Here is a 15,484-nt window from a genome sequence, read left to right on the forward strand (position 1 = left end):
CTATCATAAATAAGCTAAGAAACTACAGCTGAGGTCCTTGTATCTATAGGGACTTACTGAAATGAAATGTGGGATGTGAAAAACAGTCCAAGGAGGTTCACAGCCATTCGACTGGGTTGATTTATTGTTGTTAGTTATGTGAAAAACTTCCTGAAGAGTTGTATACTGAGAATATATGCCTTAGAGCACTACCACTCATGGAGTATCAAGGGACCAGTGCTAGTCCATGAATTATTTGTTAACCTGTCTGTAGGGAGGTAAGTTAAAACATTGAAAGTAAATGTTTAGAAACTCGTTTAACAATTTGATAATACTGCAGCATCCAAATATGTGATCATTTTTCTAGTAATTTATTTTTATTTTACAAAAGTATAGGACCATGATGTATAGGAAATTTTTTAAAAAGTGATCTTCCATAATTGATGTTTGAGAAGCACTGATTTTTTTCTTTATTTTCCACATTAGGAATACCTAATTTTATACTTAGAAAAACTAGCCATTATTTGAAAATGTGTATAATTACTGTTGGCCAAGGGTGGTGGTGGAAGAAGTTGAATTATGGCTATATACTCTGTGGGAGAGTTAAGTCCCCCCAAACACTAGAGATGGAGTTTTGTTGAAAATGGGAATTAATATATTAGAGATTAATACATGAGGAAACCTTAACAGCAAGAAAGATAAGGTTGAGAACTGGTATGACAGAAAAAGACTTGAGAGTCACTGTGAATCACAAATGTGATCTAGACAGCAGTAAGATTCTCCTTAAATCCTTTGGGAACAAAGTATCTTTGTAACAAAGTTAGTTGTTGAAATATAGATATTCATAAATGAAGTGATTCACTCCTATGATATCTTGCTAACTATTCTTCTAAGCTGTGAGTTTTTATGCAGGGCAACCACAGATGATTGAGACAAATCTTAGGCAAAGTGAGAAGCCTTCGAAATTTGTGTCTGACATTCTTGGCTTCCCCTTTTATATCTTTCTTGGCCCTTCTTTGCCCTTTTTTTTTTGTCATCTAGTCATTTTCCTATTCAGCTTTCCCTCCTCTCCCTATTAAAGCAAAAAATGCTCTGGTGCCTGTCTTTTACATTTCTTGTTTTAGTTGTACTTTAGTGTGGTGTTTCAGTCAATATGCAGCTTTACTTGGGCATTTGCATTTTATTTCTAATAATGGGATAACAGATTTTCACTGTTACAAAAAATTGTAAATTTTTTAGGTTTTTATAACAAGTATAATTCTTTGGACTTAGGGGATAAAGATTTCTGAAGTATCATGTTTATTTCTTCTGTTCGTGATTTTATAGCTCTTTGTTAGGATGAGGGACATGAGATCAAAAAGGGCTGCCTTATCTGCTGATAGCTTATTTGTGAGGAGATGTAGGTGGTGGAGGCCCAGTTCTGGATTGTTCTGCTTCAGGTGGAAGTTCACTAATAGTACTTTCTCTGCTTCCTTCCCTGTTTGATCTCAGTTTGGAACCTCCTTCCCACTGTTCTCTATCTTAAGAGCATCTGTCCTTCTTTCTGCCATCTCTACTACAAAATTTACTGATGATATGTACTGTATGTTTTTTGATTAATTTCGCGTTTGAATTTTTTTTTTGGTAGCATTTCTGTTCTAATGTCTTTGAAAGATAACTTTTACATTATTTCTACTCCAGGGAACTAAACAGGGAATAAAAGGGAAATAAAAGGAGAGTATTTGTGGTAGAGTTCTTTTATAGAGAAAACTAAAGTAAATTTGGAGAAACTAATAGGATTATCGCATAGACAATCTGGAATGTAAGCCTTCCCTAATCCTTTTGATGGTTAGGCTCATTTTGGAACATCAAACCAAGTATTGATCTCAGGAAAAATAAAAGATGAGAAAATCGAGAAAATATTGAAAAATAACTGAAATCTTAATGGAAATCACAGTCTGAAACTTCACCTGTAAAACCGTTGTTTTTAAATTTTTGATTTATGTTCTCAGGCATTGTTTTACTTAGTATTTAGGTTTCTAGGTCAGCCGTATTAGTCTCTTTTACCCGTTTAAGTATTGTGCGGTAATGTTTCTATGGAGAATCATGTTTGAATTCCAAATTAATATGCTCAGAGTTCTTCTTTTATTGGAATCGACTAAACTTTCATTCACCTCCACTTGCCAAGCTGTGGGATTGTGCACTATCCCAGTTTAAGCCAGATGTAGGTGAGGTTTTAGGTTTCGAGATATGTATGAGTGGGTCCTTTGCAGAAACTAGTAGTGTTGTTGGAGTCCAAGTTCCCATAGGCACATGAGCACCCATGGTTCCTCTTTGTAGCTTGCTCAGAGACTCTTGATGAGTTTTTATTTCTCATAAAGAACAAACAGTGGGAACAGTAATAACCTAGTAGTATTAAATAATGGTTAAGGTTTTAGGGTTTGGAGTTGGATGCCAGGCAATCTGAATTGAGTATCTATTTCTTCACTGATTATCTTTGTGTCTTTAAGCTTAGTTCAACCTTTCTGTTTCTTCATTCACAAAATGAGAATAATAATACTTAGTACCTACTATGTCGAGTTGTTTGTGAAGACTAAATGAGATACATTTCCTGGCACACAAGTGCCGAGTAAATCATAGCTGTTAATTGGTAGCAATACATGGTGTTCACCAAACCTTTCTAGCCTTGTTTGGGAGTTGTTAACTATTATTAAATAAATAAATATCTGTTGCTACTCACTCTGGATCAAGCTGTATTGGAATTGCCCACTGGAAAAGCAGTTCTCCAGTAGTTACTCTGAGGGTGTCCATCTTTTCTCTGAGGTGTTCAGGCCTCTCCTCCCCCAGCATTAATTTTTTGCTTCTTCCCCACATAGCTGTTAGCTTCTCACACATCCTTCAGATTTGGTAAAAATTCATCTGGAGTTTTCTCATAATGTAGTGGCAGACAGAAACTTGGTTTTATTTATATTGACAGTGATTTTCTGTGTTTGTTCCAGGTAATATGGAAAATTGAAATAATTCTTTTATAAATTGTGTTGTATATTTTATTATATCATTTAATTGCTCCAACAATTCTTTGAGAAACTGTGTTTTTTCCATATTTTGGATTGTGAAATGGAAGTTTTGAGAGATCAAGTAATTTACCTAGAATAATATAGATAACATTTATTTACATTTTAGAGAAGAAAATCTCTCTAAGGCAATATGAGAGGGTGAGATGACTGAGTCTTTTATAAGGTGAAAAATGGAGAGGTAGTGGAGAGGCCACTGGTAATATGCAGAGGAGGAGATAGAACATTGATTTGACCTTACGCCTGCTGCTTTTTCCATTTATGTGATTATCTCAGTGTAAATTTCTACAAACACAATTTCTAGGGCAAGAATACACAAACTTTTGGTAATTGACAGATTCCTTTTTAGAAATGCTGCACAAATTTATATTCCTACTCATAGGTGCTGGTTTTTCTGCAACTAGGAACCTCTGCAACCTTGAAAACACTGAGATGTAAAAATCTTGCGTATCTTTGTCATTCTATAGGCAAAATCCCCCCCTCATTGTTTAAATTTGATTACTGGTGCTGTTGAACTTCTCTTTTATGTTTATTGGCCCTTGACATTTTTTTCATGTCCTTTGCTCATTTTTCTGTTGGGTTATCCTTTCTGAGTTCATTGTAAGCTCTTTGTGTATGTTTTAGAGATTTAAGTATCTTCTATCAGATGTTTCAATCTCTTCCTCCCATTTTGTTTTTGGTATTGAATTTCACAAGTAATTTATACCATCAGCTTTGAAACATCATACTTACTCAGCTTGTCTTTTATTAAGCACATTAAAAAAGAAAAAAATATTAAGCTCATTTTTGTTAAAATAGCATGGTAATTCCCTATCTGATGAGTTAGTGACTTTAAATTGAAAAGACTGTCATTGTTTTTATGTAATTTGAATCCACTATCATTTTTATTGCTAAAATGGTATAGTTTAGCAGTACAACTTATTAGTTGTAAGTTTTCTTAACTATTAGATTATCTGATTGGCTTCTTTACACTCTACTCTAAAAACACTTATTACTATAGTAGTGTAGTAATCAACTTCTCTTAGCAAATGAATATGTTCTCTCTCTTCTCTGCATTTTAATTGTCAAACTTAAATGTGACATTCTAGCCATTGTTTACCTTCAGTCTCAGTCATTGTTTTCTTAAAATATTATGCAAGTAACATTAGATTGAAAATATGAAAACATTAGATTGTTTAAAAATATGATAGTTTCTATAGAGAAAGACTCAACTTTCAAAGGCTTGATTTTATTTTCCTGCTAAATAAAGAGTACTCCAGGTTGAGCTTCCAGGATTGTGTTGAGATAAAGATGTACTTTGGAAAGAACAGATTAAATTTTGTTGTAACAAATTAGGAGTTCAAAAGCACTTTCTGTACTTTATTTTAATGGTACTTTGTGTGCAGTGACCCCTTGCTTTTTTTGAGTCAAGAAAAAGTCTTCCAAATTTATGATTGCAAGGGAATTTTGTCTTATTGATTGATTAAAAAAAATCTTATGAGAGATTTTTGTTTTGGAGGCTTTTTTGTTAGATGCGTGTGGTGGTTTGGTGTTTGACGCTTTACCATGTTTAAACACATAAACTGAAACGGCATACCTTTATAGATAGTATGTTGGCTATAGTCTTTATCTAGTTTTAGCTTTGGGGATTTTGAGTTCTTACCTAAAAATGATAGTTTAGTAAAATTATGGTGCATTTCCTTCTTGAACCTGGAAACTAGTGGATCCCTCTGAGATGCTCTGCCTGGCTTCTTTACATTCTGCTCCGGTCATCGTATTTACGAAGCGTAGAAGCTGATATGAAGAGGTTTTCATTGCTGGTGGTTGATCTTTATTTTCCTAGGAAGTAGGGGTCGGGAATAAATTAGTAAAGATGAGTTTAGAATTCTTATCCACAAACATGTTAGCCTAAGTTTTAAGCTAAATTTAGCCAAAACTATATAATTTTCCCCAACTCTATTTAATTCCCAAGATTTGTTCTTCTTGCTTTTTGAAAATGGGCTTGGGGGAACTGCGTAATTTTGTTTCTTTGAATGAAGTCTCTGTAGCTATTGTTTCTCATTGATCCCATCCATGCCAACTAGATTCACAGATTGATTCTTTTAGGAATCTGTCTTTGGTTCTTTTAGGATTAGTTAGAATAATGTTAAGATTGTAATATATTAGGGAATATTAGAGAATGCGGAATAGATTTCTTTGACTTGGAGGCAGAATATCATAGTTAAGAGTACAGGCTCTGGAACCCAACCTTATGTTAGTTGTGAGATTAAAGATGAGGTATATTAACCTTGTCTAAGCCTCACTTTTCTTTTCTGTAAAGTTGGTATTATAATGTGGCTATCTTACAGAATTATGAGTATTAAATACATTAATGGGTATAAAGTGCTTGGCATAGTGCCTTGTGCTTGTCAAATGGCAGTTGTTACAGTCTTCTATGGCTTATGATTCTGCAATTTTAAAATATATGTTTATCTGTGTCTGAATGTGTGTGAGATTACTCTTGATTAACCACTACCTTAGTTTAAGTTCAATTTATAGTAAAGAGTATTTCTGAAGATATTTTCCTTCATTTCATGATTGAATTTAAGCAAAGGTACACATATAAATAAATCAAAAGGGAACCTTTTGCTAATAAGCGAATAGTCATTTTAGCATGATGGTTGGTTTTGATAAGGGATTGTAATTCATATAAAAACTTTTATAGGGGCTGGCCCCATGGCCGAGTGGTTAAGTTTTCATGCTCTGCTTTGGTGGCCCAGGGTTTCGCTGGTTCGGATCCTGGGCGCAGACATGGTACCGCTCATCAGGCCACGTTGAGGCAGCGTCCCACATGCCACAACTAGAAGGACCCGCAACTAAAATACACAACTATGTCCTGGGGAGATTGGGGGAGAAAAAGCAGAGGGGTAAAAAGAAAGAAGATTGGCAACAGTTGTTAGCTCAGGTGCCAATCTTTAAAAAAAGCCAAACTTTTATAATCATTACAGTTGGTAGTTTATTGTGGAACTAATTTTCATGACTTTAAAGAAAAACCTTTATTCACTTTCACTTAAAACATTTTAATAATTTTGACATGATATTTTATTTCTCCACATCTTGTGTTCTGGTTCCACGCTAAAGCAAAAGAATAAAAGAAGTTGCAGTTTGGTGTTCCAGTCCTTTAGAAATTGAATGTGGCCTTTCTTAGCAAGGCTATTCCAACTGATGTCATTTTTGATGGCGTGAAACTTCATTGTAATGTTTAGGTTTTGAGAACAGAAGTAATGGCTGCTTTGTAGGCTTTGTTAAATTTACGTAGATAATATTGGGAGACTCCTTCCCCAGGATCTGACTCATAGCAGAGCTTAAAGATAGATGTTTGTATGTAAATCCCATTCTGCTACATTTGATAGAATTTAGATCTGTTTTTACTCAGCATCATCCCCTATTTTCATCCTCTCATCCTATACTGATTTGTATATTGACTCCATGAATTAAAAGCTCTCTTTCGTTTATAGATGTTTACCTGCCCATGAGTCTTTAACAGAGACAGTCTGTTTTTCTATAGAACCTATTTGCGCATCCCATCATACTATTGTTTTTTATTTAAACAGTGGAAATATGAGGAACCTAATACATTTTTATAAAAAGCCCACGATTGATAATGAATTGCAGGACAAAATACAACATAACCTTTGAGGCTGACTTATTTTGTTTTTGATTTTTAAGTCTTTTACTTAAAGAGAAAATTGATTGGAGCCCAAGATACAGTGATTCGTAGGTCTGAATTTACTGTTATAAATTAGTTAGGTATAGGAACCTTTAAAATCCAAGTGTATTAACACACCTAATTAGCTAATAAATCAGCTACAGGTTCCTGGTGTTGATGATTTTATGTAAATTAGTTAATTTATTTGATTTTAAAATCCAAATGGTTTAAATCAGTTTATGTTCTATTTTTTCCCAATGAGTTTGGATTAACCACTGATGGTTAATGGAATTAGAGTCTTATATTTAGTTCTCATAATTACAAATATGCTAAAATGTTAGGATATTTAATTAATTGAAGGAAGACCATTGTGAACCAGAAGAGGTTGTAAAAGAAATGCAGATTTATTTTCAAATAAATATATAGTGAATTCTAGGCCAGAGTTTTCTATTTGTAGACCTTAGACCCTTAGGAGTGGCACAAGGTAGGTTGCTGAGTTATTACTGCAAAAGGCAATGAATGACCATATTCATTAAGCATTGTCTGGAGGGAGATAATATTTCATATATGTGTACTACTATTTTCCAGGTATGTAAAGATGCTCTGATGAATAAGATGCAAGTCATTTAAAAGTCTCTTTCATAGTAACTTTAAATCATCATTTGTGGTTTCAGAGTACAAAAGTGAAAGCAGAGTTATTATGTTTTTGATGTTCAAAGGGGATTCTTAAACTTCAGGGCATTGGAAACTTTTCGTCTTAGAATAACAATTAGATTTCTCTAGTTTGTTACTAATGATTAGATTATGAGGCATAATAACATGCTGGTAATGTGAAGCATTGTCAAGCTGATGCTGTTTTGCAATTTAGCAGAAGAATTGTGCACTGAAAATTGGTCTATTCCTTGGCAGCTTTAACTACATTTTCTATAAAAGCAGTGGTATTTATAGATTTTTCTTTTGCCAGACTGTGAACTTTTTAGGGGAAGAGAATAGATCTTATCGTTGTATTTCTAGGAAGGGCAGAGAGCCTTATGCCGAAATGTTGAGTGAATGAATGAATGGAAAAAAAAATGTGTACACATTTAGACTCTTCAACTAAAACAGTCCTAAAAATTTACTTTTGCTGTTCTTTCTTTTGACATAGTCTAGAGACTTATCTCATTTGTTAGGAAGGAGAGCAGACTTCCGTTAGTCCTAAACATTTAGAATGAGCTTTTAGTGGGTTAGGGCAAGAAGTTTTGAGGAACCAGGGCTTTAGGGGCTATGAATGATGATCTTTAAGGCTCTGAGTATGTAGAGCAAGCTATAACGAGGTGATGTTGAGCTGTTGAACCCCTGTCCCTTTTCATTTTGGAGAGAGGCCCCAATTTCTGTTTGGACTGCTGCTTGTTTCTTATCCAGGTCTTTTCTCTGACATTCTCTAGAACTTTACTACTCAAAATGTGGTCACCAGACCAGCAGTGCTAGCAGTCTTGGGACCCTTTTAGAAATGCAGACTCTCAGGTCTCACTCTAGGCCTACCAAATCAGAATCTTTATTTTAACAAGATCTTCAGAAGATGCATCTGTTCATTACAGTTTGAGAAGTGCTAATCCAGAATACATTCTCAAACTTTTTCTTGTCCTGGGAGCTTTTGTTCAAGCCCTAGGCTGTTTTTTTTTTAAATGCCCAATAGAAAGGGTAAGACTATTTTCAACTATACTATCTTATTGTACTGTTTATTTAGATTTTGTGAAGAATGATAAAAATCACTTTTGTAGTGAATCTTCAGACTTAAAGTAAAAATTGTATATGTTAGAGAGAGAGAGAAATAAAACAGTTACATGCTCTGCTGAATATTTTACCACAGAAACAAAAAGATTGAGAATTTTGATGTGTAATACTAACTTACTAGGAGGTGGAGCAGAAAAGCTGGTTATTTACCAATAGGACGTGACATTTTAAAATGCTTCCATTCCATAATAACCAGGACTGGCAAGGCTGTCAAGGGTGGAGGATCAACAAGGAAACTTGCTGTCTTTTTTGATCATCACATTCTCAAGATTGATCTAGGAAACGATTGCTGGAAGCTAAGGGAAAGGGGAGGAGTTTGGATCTTACCGAACTCAGAAAACTTGAGGGGAATAACTTCAGGGGTAAATAAACATTTCCTGTAAAATTTCATTTGCCTCTTTTATTTCCTCATCTTTCATTTGACTCTTCCATTTCCCTTACCTCCTACTTTCAGTTACTCACCAATAGTTGGTTCTTTTATTTATTTTTTGCTGAGGAAGATGAGCCCTGAGCTAACCTCTCTTGCCAATCTTCCTCCTTTTTTGCTTGGGGAAGATTAGTCCTGAGCTAACATCTATGCCAGTATTCCTCCACTTGATGTGGGTCACTGCCACAGCATGGCTGGTGAGTGGTGTAGGTCCACACCAGGATCCAAACCTGTGACCCCAGGCCGCTGAAGCAGAGCATATTGAGCTTAACCAGTATGTGATGGGGCTGGCCCCACCAATAGTTGTTTTTAACCCAGCAGATCTTTCCCCAGCCAGGCCTTAGCTCTCTATTTCCATTGCAGTTTCCTTGAGTTCACATCCTTCATCTAGACCAGTGATTCTTACATGGGGCAGTTTTGTCCCCCTGCTTCCAGAGGGCATTGAAGATAGTTTTGGTTGTCACAACTGGGGCTTTGGTGCCACTGGCATCTATGGGTCGAGGCCATGGATGCTGCTAAACATCTCCAAATCACAGGACAGGCTTCGTAACAAAGAATTATCCAAAGTCTGTAATGCTAAGGTTGTGAAAACCTAACTTGGACTGCTGCCACAGTGCATTAATTTGTCTACCTATTTTCAGTTTATTTCTCATTCATAAGCTTTCAGGAGTTCCCCACTGCACATGGAATGAAGTCCAAACTCCTTGGCATGGGATATAAAACAATTTATGGTTTTTTATTGCTTTCAAGCCTCATCTTTTGCTGTCACGGTTGGCCCTCTACTAATGGTAGACCGAATACCTGTGGTTTTTCCTGAAAACCGCAGTGCCCACATGCCTCTGTGTATACGGTTTTCCTAGCTTACAATACATCTTTCTCTCTCTCTCACTCTTTTTTTCTATCTAGGCACACTTACTGCTCTTTCAAAACTGCTCAGGCATTTGCCTTCTCTGTGAAACCTTCTTTGTCTCTGCTCTACTGGTACCTTGATTATATATGCATTTGTTATATCACAACGAGTATGTTCTCTTTGCGTGACTTTGTTACCTACTAGGTGAGTGTTTTATGCATTATTGTATTCCAAGTACTTAGGATGGTTACTGATACAAAGTAGGCTCTCAGATGTTTAGTTGAAAATACATTTTGGGGCCAACCTGGTTGTGTAGTGGTTAAGTTTGCATGCTCTGTTTCAGCAGTTTGGTGTTCGTAAGTTTGAATCCCAGGTGTAGACCTACACGCTACTCATCAAGCCATGCTGTGGTGGTGTCCCACATACAAAATAGAGGAAGATTGGCACAGATATTAGCTCAGGGCCAATCTTCCTCACCAAAAAAGGAAAAAGAAAGTACATTTTTTCTTCAAGGAATAAATACTAGTTCAAGTAATTTGGAAATTTGCTTACAGATGAGATTTTACTATAATTAACATATGCAGTGAGACGTCTATGTTATATCTTTTTGCCTCACCATCATACTTTCTATTGCCACCATCTCTTTTCTGATCTTATTTTGTCTTCTCTTGCTTACAATGTTGTTTTAAATGGTATTGGTACCTTAGGGCTTTTCATTCAGAATCACATAGAAGATTTTACTTTTGGATTAAACTTTAATCTCCGGCACTTTCCTGAAGAAACTTAAATCTCCAATGGCATGTGTTAGGGGATCCCTGCTACCCAAGACGAAAGGCCTTAGGCTAATTATAGGTTTTTGTGGGGATGGGGTGATGGAGAGGAGTGATGAATTCGTCTTTGGAAAAATAAGAAACATATAATGAGAGCTATTGGGGAGGAGGAATGATACATTGGATTTATATAAAACCTTTTTTCTGTGTTGCTTAATGCACTATTATAAGAAAATTAATTGCACTAATTGTAGTAACTGGATCAAAAGCAAGTCTGAATTTGTGAAGGATCTGAGTAACAGAAGAACATTTAAAATAATAATTTTTTTGCTTTCGAATATATGACTGGAATTTAGGTGTCCTTGTATAAGTTCTGTTTGACAGGTTGTGATTTTGTTTAAATAAGTATTCTTTGATATGTTGAAATTTTATGATAGTTCTTAGCTCAGACGTTTTCTAAATTATAAATTTTAAATTAGTGAAGGCTTAATGAAGATTATCTTATTTTTGCTGTGTATCAAAGCCTTATAGTTGTGAGCTACGTTACTAGAAATCGCTTACTTTAAAATTCTTTCCTTTATAATATGGTTCCAAAGGGTACGTTTTTATTATCATCCAAAAAAAATTGCTTATGAGTAGACATAGAGGGTAATTGAATCAGTCCAAGATTGCATAGAGGTGAAAATATTTTAGCTCCATGAAACGTTGTCCATTGCTGTAAATAATGGGTAGGTAGGTAGTCTAGTTACCTTTCTTATGCAAGTTTAATGGTTTTTTTCCTCCTTAAATCAAAGACAATACGGCAGAGCCCATTTGTGGAGTGGAGAATCTAATGTGCATAGAATTATTTCCATAGCCATTATTTGTAAGGTCATTTTGAAATTTAGAAATCAAATCTTTTCCTCAAACTGGTCGTCTTTATACTGGAAAAATTATTTTTTATGTATTTTCTATATTTCTCTGGCTATGACACCTTTTTGGAAGAAAGTTGCTTTTAAATATTTGCTTCAGCAGTCTTGTGACAGAACGAGTAAACATAGATTTTCTTATTTCAGGTCTTAAATTAGATAACCTTCTAAAAAATGAATCAGTATTCGCTAAAGGGATAAAAATACATACAAATTCCCTTTAAGATGCAATTTAGTGCAAATTTGCTATAATTAAGAGAAGTAAGATGATGGAAAATGTCCTTAACTTTCATGTATAAAACAGCCCTGCCAACCACTATTAAGATCACTTACTAACTTTGTTATAATGTTAGCCAATGAATTTATGCTTTTATTGGGCAATTTATTCCATGTCAGTCTGTTCAAATTACTGAATTTATAAGACCAATGAGATTTGTGTACTTTTTTTTTAAAGTTTGAAGTTATTTCTTTTCATTGAGTACTTTAATTCGAATTCCCACTGAAGACAGAGTGATTTGTACTCTGGTCTAATGTGCATAGAATATTAAAAATTTAGAAAATCCATTCCTTAGGAATTAGCTGCTGCTTTTAGGTGGGGTAGTTCTCAGTAGGAAAAAGATAAGTGAGATGGGATGCAGAAAAAGAAAACAGTTTGGATAATTTTTTTACCTGTATTTGGTGCCCTTGAAGCCATTTCTTCATATTGCAGTGAGAATAGGTAAGTGCCAGTGGAAAAAATTTTGCAAGGCATTTACTTTGCTGATTAGTTAATTTCTATTTATTAAAGTCTTATAAAATCAGATTATAATGTATTTCTCTAAAACATCTGTTGCTTTATATAATGTTGTTCAGCCTGTTAGGACTGTGGGTTATTTTGGAGGTGTATATCGGGGGCGGGGGTGGGAAATGGTGGGTAGTGATAAGGACATTAGAGGGAGTGTCTTAGAAATTTTACTTGTTTCCTATTCCACCATTCCTGATGCCTTCTACATGTTAGTTATGTTAGTTTGGATTAGTGTGGGGGATGTTAGGAGTGGCCTGGTTTCTTTCCTTCTTTTTCCTAGCCAAGGAAGTATCGCCTGGGGATGCTGGAGGAGAGGCTAGTTCCGATGGGATCAAAGGCGCGAAAAGCAAAGAACCCTATTGGCTGCCTTGCTGACAGGTGTAAATCAGGAGTACCCATCAATATGGTTTGGTGGAACAGAGTCACAGAAAACAATTTACAGGTAAAAATAATTTTATTAGACATTTTTTGAAAGTGAATATCTTGGCTGCTTTCTATGTGGGGTGGTGGGTGTGAGATTGGATGGCTTAGCTGATACACTTACATGATTTTTTTCTTTCAATCAAAGTTAAGATTAGTGGTCTGTTAACCAACTAAATGATTTTGTTTGGTGGCTTTTTGAGCTTTCTCTGCTTGTGGTATATTTTCCTTTTCTTTTATTAAATTTAGTTTTTCCTTTTTGGATTTTCTTAACAGTTAGGTTCAATTATTTTTAGTACACAAAGTTATTCAGGGTACTACATTCAAAAGTCATATTATAAAATTTATTACAGAAAATCTAATTTATTTGGAATCTGAACAGCGGGAAGCTCCATATGTTGTCTTTTGTACGTTTTTACTAGTAAATAAAAATTTTATGTAAACGAACCTATCAAGTATTGGTTCTAAAACTAACTTGAGTAGTGTGTTGTCATAGTTATTCAGATACATTTCAGTCTTTGATTCTGCCTTAGCAGTGCTGAATAATGAAAATGAACTTTTATAACTCAAAGGCTAGCTTTTGTATAAGATTCTGAAGTACCTTCAAAATAATTTGAATTATATTCGATTTTAATTTGGATATAGTTATTATTTTCTCATTTTTAAAAATTGTTAATTGTATAATATAGTTCTGTTAATCAAAATTTTAGTTTAGCTGGAGGTAGAGTATCTTTCCTGCCAAACTTTCTGAGTAAATTGGTGTTTTTAATATACTGCTAGCTCAAAGCCTATAATCCCACATATACGTACCACATGCAGAAAAGATATAGCAGGGTTAACAACTTGGTTTTATTTCTGTCATCAACCGTGTATTATTGAAGGGGTTCCACAACATTTTGGTTTGTTCAGTATTAACAACATAGCAATATCTGTTACTAATGTTGCCTTGGGCACAGAAATAAAGAAATTATTGCAAAAATAACGCAAAACATGGTATTTGCCCCAACTGAAATTTTGGTAGTATTTTTCTAAAAATAAGGAAAAACTCGAGTGGGGGAGGCTACACATAATCATATACTTAAAATTTCATTGGGAAGCTTTGAATATGTCAATTAAGAATATCGATATAGTTTACTGAATTTTTATCTTTAAAATCAGCAAGAGAGAGATTTGATGTGGATTGTTAGAATTATTTTTCACTTTTAAAAAGAAAGGTTGAAAATAAATTGGACCCCAACTGAATAAGAACAGATACAGATGGAACTGGAACTGCTTGTAGGTTGTGAGGTGAAACACTGCTAAAGCAGAGGTGTAGCCACTCGTCTTCCCCACAACTGCCCCGCTTATCCCAGTGGCAATTTTGAGGCACCTCTTTTTTAGCACAGCTTCCAAAATCATTAGGTTAGTACAAGAATGTGTACGTTAGAATTCTGCTTTAAGTACAACAGCTTCTAGTAGATTTATTTGCGTTCAGTGTACGAAAGATTGAATTGGTGTTATCTGAATCTGGTGTTTCAAATAGTACTATTATTTTATGCTTCAAATACTTATTTTCTTTTAAGGACATAAAGAATGCCTTATTAGCTTGGTCTGATATCAGAGGGTCAAAATACCTCACGTTATCAGTCGCATGTTGAAGTATTGAAAAATATCCATCTGGTCTCCATTACTATCTTTGTGAATTCCTAAATTGGGTACCTTGTGTTGTTTATGCAGAGCAAAGATTACGTCAGTACATTTTTTTCCCTATTGAGGTTTTTATCTTTTTTTGTATAGGAAAAATAATTTATATAAATCAATTCTATACCTTTTTTTTAGTTTTGTATGATGCTTACTTAAAAATATTTTATATTTTTCGCATAAAAAATTTTTAAGGATTGTGTAGCCAGATATATTAATCTTTCCTGTTTCATTTGTTTCTTTTCCTTAGAGCTTGGGTCTTCTCAATCTGAAGGTCAGAGAGATATGTATCTATATTTTATTTTAGTAATTATAGCTGTGTTTCTTAAACGGTTACTGTGTGCCAGGCACTGTGCTAAGCTCCTTACATGTATTATCTCTTTTGGTCTTCCTCATAGCTTATGGGACAGATGTTACTGTTAAATGGAGAAACGTCCTCAGAAACTCTAAGTGATGTTAAACAGTAGTCAGTAGAGGAGCAGAAATTTGAACCCATGTTTTCCAAACATGGACTGTAACTGATCTATAACTCTGTAGTATTTGTAAGGTCAGTCCTTTTTTCTTGTGATTCATCTTTTTCTCAGTGATGTTTTAACTGCCTTTCTTTCTGGAACTTTAAACGTTTCTTTACATTGATTTCTTAATCCTGACCTAACATCTTTAGAAGTTTTTTCTCTTCTGAAAACAAAAGAAAACCAACCAACTAACCAGCAAACAAAAAGCCTTAAAACAACATCAAAAACTTTCTCTGAAGGTTTCTACCTGAATCATTCATAATTGCATTTCTCTTTGGTGCTGGATTTTTTCAAGAGCCCCATGATTCCCAATCTTTTAGTACTTAATAATCTTTCTATTTATTTTCTACCAAGCCTGTCTTTTACTGAGCGCATGACATTTGTAAAACAGTGATTCATACTTTCATTTTAAAAAAATGTATGTATATATAATATGCTGATTAGAGACTCAAAGAAACTTAGTATTTTCCTTAGTCTGTTGTAGCTCGATGGAGGCTAAATTTATTTTTCATATGGCTGTTTGAAATATTCATAATGCCCATCTGATCTCCATTACTATGTTTGTGGAGTTCTTACTTGGGGACCATTGGAATAGATTCTGTTCTTTTCCCTGATTTCTTTACTATGCATTTATTTCTTCAATGCCTGCAGTTTGGTG

The 15,484-nt window shown here is 34.6% G+C and overlaps 1 protein-coding gene across 13 annotated transcripts in view; it reads left to right on the plus strand.

The window, feature by feature from the left end:
* The window catches only part of PAN3 (poly(A) specific ribonuclease subunit PAN3), a 135,457-nt gene that overhangs the window by 28,794 nt on the left and 91,179 nt on the right, over positions 1-15,484 (plus strand). For 11 of the 13 annotated variants that reach the window (XR_002800966.2, XR_011427931.1, XR_011427932.1 and 8 more), the window contains exon 5: positions 12,492-12,653. The exons of the other annotated variants lie outside the window; for them this stretch is intronic. Coding sequence is in view for 5 of the 11 variants with exons in the window: in XM_023621451.2 (XP_023477219.2) it covers positions 12,492-12,653 (162 nt within the window). In the remaining 6 variants the exon portion in view is untranslated. The remainder of the gene's footprint in view (positions 1-12,491; positions 12,654-15,484) is intronic. 13 annotated transcript variants of the gene reach the window in all.

Source organism: Equus caballus, chromosome 17, assembly GCF_041296265.1.
Source record: "Equus caballus isolate H_3958 breed thoroughbred chromosome 17, TB-T2T, whole genome shotgun sequence".
NCBI classification, from domain to species: Eukaryota; Metazoa; Chordata; class Mammalia; order Perissodactyla; family Equidae; genus Equus; species Equus caballus.